Source organism: Colobus angolensis, unplaced genomic scaffold (assembly GCF_000951035.1).
Source record: "Colobus angolensis palliatus isolate OR3802 unplaced genomic scaffold, Cang.pa_1.0 Scaffold83, whole genome shotgun sequence".
Taxonomy (NCBI): domain Eukaryota; kingdom Metazoa; phylum Chordata; class Mammalia; order Primates; family Cercopithecidae; genus Colobus; species Colobus angolensis.
In genome coordinates, this window is record NW_012122154.1 from 859165 (window position 1) to 866474 (window position 7310).

The window sequence follows — 7310 nt, forward strand, 5'->3', positions numbered from 1 at the left end:
AGCTTGCAGTGAGCTGAGATCTGGCCACTGCACTCCAGCCTGGGTGACAGAGCGAGACTCCGTTCAAAAAAATAAATAAATAAAAAATAAAAATAAAAAATAAAAAAAATGAATTCAGGTTATTTTGAATTGATTAAAATAGTCCCTAACATTATTAAAAGACAAATTCACTGTGTCGAGGTAGACTAAAAAGGATTTGTATTTCACTATTCTGAACTTTAAGACTCAACATTTGGGCAGCATGGCTGTGCCCTCCTGGTAGAGGCATGCCTCTCTTACCCTTCACAGATTTTCTTGACTCTGTTTTTCAGCTGATCGCCTTGGAAGAAAATGATAAACACAGACTTGTGCACGTAGTCACCCTAGGCCCCACAATAAAAAAACAAGAGTTCAGACTTCTGTATCTGGATGAAAACCTCTTAAATAACCAACTTTTCTGGTGATGTAAGAACAATAGGCATCCTTTAAGGACATGGCAATCCCGCACTTTAACCACTGCCCTCACTCCATTTCCTAAGCTTCACTACAAGAACATCTACCCTATAATCTCTAATTCACAAAAATCTTTCTCTGTTTTTTTGACTTAACCAGGAGCTTGAAGCTAAAATGATGCTCCTCTTAGCACTGTTTAGACTTATTTACCAATTCAACTTTAAATCTTTTTTTTTTTTTTTTTTTTTTGAGACAGAGCCTCAGTCTGTCACCCAGGCTGGAGTGCAATGGTGCAATCTTGGCTCACTGCAACCTCCGCCTCCTAGGTTCACGCAATTCTCCTGCCTCAGCCTCCCAAGTAGCTGGGACTACAGGCGCCCGCCACCTCGCCCGGCTAGTTTTTTGTATTTTTTTTTTTTAGTAGAGACGGGGTTTCACCATGTTAGCCAGGATGGTCTCGATCTCTTGACCTCGTGATCCACCCGTCTCGGCCTCCCAAAGTGCTGGGATTACAGGCTTGAGCCACCGCACCCGGCCTCAACTTTAAATCTTATATTGCCTGAATGATAAAAGTATAGGATAGAAAAGAGAAGGAAGCCATTTCTGTCTGTTCTGGGACTTAGAAATTCTTAGATAAAAGGGGCTGAACAACTACAAGGAACTGAGTCCCTGGGAAGAACGCTGGTGTAGAATCCCACAATTCAAGCTAATCTGGACTTTATGGGGCAGGGAGGAAGGTAATCCATTCCAAATACCAAATTTATACCTGAAGTAAGATGCAAGGACTGGAAGGAAAGATCAGAAAAAAAGGTATATGGCGTGTTAACCAGGATTGTCTCTGGTTGTCAGCATATTCTCATAGTCATACACAGCATGTACAGCTTTTATAATAACAAACAAAACTTCAGAAGGATAAAAGGAGATAAGGAGTGAAGAAAATTAGGCGAAAGGCTCTGAAATCCCTAAATTCTCTAGGCTAAACTAGAACCCATACTTTGTGCAGCCTGATCTGTTATAGATATCCAGGGTCCCCATTTTTACATTTGTTGATAAAATAACCTTTCTGTTGCCAAGAGGAAACCTGACTGAATATTCCTGAGAAAAGTTCCTCATTAGTGTGGCTGCAGATTACAATGTTTCCACAACCAGGGTCCCCATTTTTACATTTGTTGATAAAATAACCTTTCTGTTGCCAAGAGGAAACCTGACTGAATACTCCTGAGAAAAGTTCCTCATTAGTGTGGCTGCAGATTACAATGTTTCCACAACCCAAAGGCCTTTGGCAAGACGGTGAAACTATATCCCTAAGCCGGGGGTTCACCTGAAGTGTCACCACACTCTTCCACGGCATGGAGGATGAAAGCCCTGCAGCTGCACAGCCCACCCAATCTGAGAAATCTCACAGTTCAATATCTCCTCTTAGGTAAAGAACACTAATTTAAGAAATTCACAAGATAATTCAAAACAGAAAAACTAACTTCAGGTTTCTAAATAACACTGGTACAAAAGCAAAGTAAAATTTTTGCAGTACATTTATCTTTACTTGTACTCCCTGAAATCAGGACTCACCACACCTAAATGCAGGTTTAGATGATAAACGCTGTCCCATTATGGCAAATGCCAAGATGTTAAACTGTTTCTACTTCCTGAAGTACTGGGTGGGGAAGATCATCCTATTTTGTGCGATATCTATAAACTAAGTTTCTAATCCTTCCAACAAACAAACAAAAAAACTTTACCAAGTAAAATTTCATCAGCTTATTAAGACCACAGTTTAGGAAATCTCTCCTTCTCTTTTTATACATGAATATTACCAAATTTGGGGCTGGGCAGGGTGACTCACACCCATAATCCCAACACTTTGACAGGCCGAGGCAGGCGGATCACTTGAGATCAGAAGTTCAAGATCAGCCTGGGCAACATGGTAAAACAGTCTCTATCGAAAATACAAAAAAAAATTAGCCGGGCATCATGGCGCACGCCTGTAATCCCCAGCTATTTGGGAGGCTGAGGCAGGAGAATCGCTTGAACCCAGGAAGCGGCAGTTGTGGTGAGCGGAGATCGCGCCACTGCACTCCAGCCTGGACGACAGAGAGAGACTCTGCCTCAAAAAGAAAAAAAAAAACAAAAAAACACATTTGGAACCAGATATCTTGCTTTAAAGTTAATTTTCATAAAAGACAAATAAGTGAAAATAAAAATTTCTAATCAGAATAACATCTACACGGGTAAACTTGAAAATATGTATATGTCATGTATACGTCACACATTCATATGTATCTATGACAGCAATTAACTTAGAGGAAGTACTTCAAATTCTCCAATTAGAGCAGAGATAAAGATAATGGCTCCTCTGTGGAAGCGCTGGATTCAGGTGGCCCCATGCTACGTTACTGCTCTGGGCTCCCTTTACAAGACCTACTCCACAGGATGCAATCTCCTTGTCTTACAGTCACAGGATCCTCCAGGGGGTTCTCGATTTCAGCCTGTCGCAGGAACACATTTCCCCGGCATACCCGCCAAAGCATGCGCTCAAAAGTAGGGATGCGCTCCCGGTTAATGACACCAGCCACGAAGCTGTGGGGAGAAGAGGCAGATTGGAAACCTATTCCATGTCATGGGATGGAAGGTTTTAAGACAAGTCTTGTTCCCAGCCTCACTTATAAACCCAGCAGAGAGCTGACAGAGCAACTCAGGCATGAATCCAGAGCTGTAGGACTATCTCAACAGGCTCAGAGGAGGGCATATCCTGGTAGCAAGTGAATCCCCAGTCTCATTGCTCTTCTGAACAGCAGAGATGAACATGGCCCCACTGAATACAGAAAGGTTGACATGGCACTTACCCAAGTCTTAAAGGCGTGCCTCTTCCCATCTCACTTGGCTCCAAGAGGGATGAGGACTCTTCCAACAGGTCTGGATCCGCCATCTGCTGATGATGCAATTCAGCCTGAATTCACAAATCAATTAATATCTAATGAAAATAGTTAGTGGCATGCAGGGAACGAGGAACCAGGAGACAGGTTCAGAAAATAAGGATGAAAAAGAAAACAAACCACCAAAAGACAAGATATACCCATAAAAAGACAAGAAGAATAGGGGACGAAAACCAATAAAACAAATGTGAGGTAAAGAAAGCATAATTGCCCCAGTAAAGCATCTGGGGAAATGGTTTTAGAAATAAGGAATAAAAGAAAAAAACATTAAGTGATGGTGACATGTATAAATCTGTTACTTGGTGGAAGCCATTTTCTCTCCTATGTTTCCCTGAATGAACGATGAAGGTGCCAGGAAATATCTCTGCATGTAGATAGGAAGCTAAAATCTCTCTCCCTTCTGTGCAATAATGAAGAGGCTCTGCAGATACTCTCGACATTTAATTTCTGGGCAGCTACAAACTAGAATTTTCCCTGTGTAAGAATGTGAAAGATAGAGGCTCTCTTTCCAAGGAAGAAGCAAGGCACTGCCACTGTCTTTGAATACTGTGTAGTCTGGAGAAAGACAGAAGGGGCAGCTCCAGATATCTACATTTCCAGCCCCTTTAAAATTCAGAACATGAGAACCTTCAGCATACTCACTTACAGAATGCTCCAAGCCATGGGACTTAAAGAGTATTTATGTCTTCGAAAGGATAAGAAGCACAATAGCTGGGCAGGCCTGTAAAAACATATCTGAATGTCCCATTTTCTGACTAGGAATCTTCTAAATAAGTTCACATAGGCTTTACAGTTGTAGGATTCTTGAGAACACAGCTCAAGAATCAAGTAAAGTGAAGGAAAAGCAACAGATAATAAACCAAACTAGAGCTCATGGGCTGGTGTAATTGGTAAGATTTAAAATGACTTCCACCATGACAGCTTATACAATGAAATGAAGAAGGATCTTCCCACACATGGGTCTACATTTCCTAGCCTCTCTCTACCCAACTCACCCTACCACCCTTTACTCCCATCAGAAAGGAGAAGCTGCTCCAAAAAACAAAACAAAACAAAACAAAAACCAGTCCAATCGTCTTCTCCTTTGCCTCATCACCCCAACTCTAATATCCAGGCAATACTTGTTTGACCAAAAACTAGGAGTAAAAACCAGAACGATCATCCTCTTCAAAAGCACAATAAGACAAAAAATCAGAAGGGTTTTTCTCTATCATTTTCATTCCAAATTTCAATCTGATTCTACCCGTCAGCCACACTCTTAAAAAGCAGCACAGGGACCATCACTTGATAAAGTCACGGGATCATAAACATAGCAAAAAGGGGGGAAAAACTGTGTGTAAACCAGATGGTAAGTCTGAAGGCCTAAAAAATTGAAAGCAATCGTTTTGGGAACTAAGGATCAACACCAGAAGTGCAGAGAAATACTGTCATGAGATTGGAAAAGTTTAAGATGAGATCATGGAGACACTGGTTACCACTTGCTGTTTTTTTTTTTTTTTTTTGAGACGGAGTCTCGCTCTGTCGCCCAGGCTACAGTGCAGTGGCCGGATCTCGGCTCACTGCAAGCTCCGCCTCCCAGGTTTACGCCATTCTCCTGCCTCAGCCTCCTGAGTAGCTGGGACTACAGGCGCCCGCCACCTCGCCCGGCTAGTTTTTTGTATTTTTTAGTAGAGACGGGGTTTCACCGTGTTAGCCAGGATGGTCTCGATTTCCTGACCTCATGATCCGCCCATCTCGGCCTCCCAAAGTGCTGGGATTACAGGCTTGAGCCACCACGCCCGGCCCACTTGCTGTGACATGGAAGTTGAGGGGGTTCTTTCAGTTTCTACTTGCAATCATATCAGCTGACTGCAGGCAACTTGTTTTCAGGATCCCGATGATTACAACATTTCAACTTGTTCTTGATTTATCCCTTGGCAAAAACCAGTGAGCCTGACTGCTACTCACAAGACTTCATCCTACTTGCCTGGATGTCTCACAAGACGTGGTTTAAGTCAACCCTAAATATCAGACTCAATGCAAACACATGCGCTCTAAAGTGGACAACTGATGGAAAAGCAAACAGTACTTAGCAACTAGACCACTTCAAAGACTCTATCTAGGACTCTCTGAGAATAAAAACAACAAAATTAAAATTCAACAGAAACTTGCAATAATATTTGAATTGCTAATTTCACCCTTCATACTTAAGAATTCTGTCTTAGAGAGAAAAGTTACAAATTTTTAAATAAAATTGTGCCTGGTGAGAAACTAGGAAGACTAGAACCACCCACTAACAGAAGTCCTTTAAGGCAATATCTAAAACCGCGTGGTTGAGAGTATCTAAATCTTAGAGCAGGGGTGTCTGATCTTTTGGCTTCCCTGGGCCACACTGGAAGAAGAACTGTCTTGGGCCACACATAAAATACACTAATACTAATGATAACTAATGAGCTAAAAAAAATTGCAAAAAAATCTCATAATGTTTTGAGAAAGTTTACGAATCCGTGTTGGGCCACATTCAAAGCTGTCCTGGGCCGCATGAGGCCTGAGGGCCATGGGCTGGACAAGCTTGTCTTGAGGGTATCTGGGTCCTCTAACAACAACACTGTAAATATCCCTCTACATTACTTGCTATGCCCTCTGGTTTCTCCATTCAGATACTGAAAAACATGTCTTATAAAAAGGAAGTAGGAGAACTTCAGTTCTGTTTCTACAGCAATTAGGTATAAATAGCACATCCAGTTCAAGCTATGTCAATTACCAAGAACAAACAATTATTGCCATCTACATCAAGAAAAAAATTTTATTTCATTACTTAAGGTATTCACCCAGGCCCCAAAGGAAATGGCAGATGGGAAAAAAAATAAAGAAAGCAGATGGATGGAAAACTGAGAAGGAAAGGAAAGCAGGGATCTGCATGCCATTAACCATTACTTTTCCAGTCTTCTTTACGTTCTCATATGTTATGGTGCTTATGGTAAAAGATGCAGAGATATCTCTCCAGCTCTTACAGTTCTTCATAAGCAAGAAGACTGAGAAAAGGATAATCATTAACAAGTCATTTTAAATGCCCTAGATAAGAAATGACTAAGTCAAATTTGTAATCATCTTTAATCATAAGACTATTCAATATATGTTTATTTTTCCCCTTACACACACCCTGCCAATCATAACTCCTATGCCTAAATATAGAATCATTTTCTGATTTAGCCATTTCTGCTAACTCATTACAGTGAATTATTATTGTAGTCACCAAATTATAAAAAATAAGGGTTTATAACTGGTAGTGTTTTAGGCCCTTTGCAAATATTATAATTTCAGACACAGAAGAAAATCTCATTAAAAATCCTAAGTTTCCAACATTTGAGGGTCCCAAGTGTCCTATCTTTTGCATTATTTGAAGCGCACTCGCATGTGCAGATGCAAAGTTGTGGCAGGGACACCTGAGCCTGCTGCTAGGCAGCAGCAGGGCAAGGTCTATGGAAAGGAACCTGGCTGAGGCTGTGAGTTAGCGCAAGAACAGGCAAGGCAGAGAGGTTCTTGCCAGCAGACTTCTTGCAATGCAGTGAGGCTGCTAGGAATGAAAGGGAAATTGATGACAAAAGCAGCATGAGAACCTCTCATAGCGACGGCCTTGTGCTCTAAGTACTTCCAGAGATTGAAAAAAAAAAGTTTTGAATAAAATAGGAGGGGGAGGCTGGGTGCGGTGGCTCACACCTGTAATCCCAGCACTTTGGGAGGACGAGGCAGTTGGATCACGAGGTCAGGAGTTCACGACCAGCCTGGCCAATATGGTGAAACGCCTGTCTCTACTAAAACTACAAAAATTAGCTGGGCATGGTGGTGCACACCTATGGTCACAGCTGCTTGGGAGGCTGAGGCAGGAGAATCGCTTGAACCCGGGAGGCAGGGGTTGCAGTGAGCCAAGATTGCGCCATTGCACTCCAGCCTAGGTGACAGAGC

The 7310-nt window shown here is 41.9% G+C and overlaps 1 protein-coding gene across 1 annotated transcript in view; it reads right to left on the bottom strand.

Moving 5' to 3' along the window:
* ATP6V0A1 (ATPase, H+ transporting, lysosomal V0 subunit a1) overlaps window positions 1–7310 on the bottom strand; it is an 80166-nt gene that overhangs the window by 48350 nt on the left and 24506 nt on the right. The window contains exons 7-9 of the mRNA XM_011929714.1: window positions 3276–3358; window positions 2883–3009; window positions 280–362 (exon numbers count right to left, since the gene is read on the bottom strand). Coding sequence (XP_011785104.1) covers window positions 280–362; window positions 2883–3009; window positions 3276–3358 — 293 coding nt within the window. The remainder of the gene's footprint in view (window positions 1–279; window positions 363–2882; window positions 3010–3275; window positions 3359–7310) is intronic.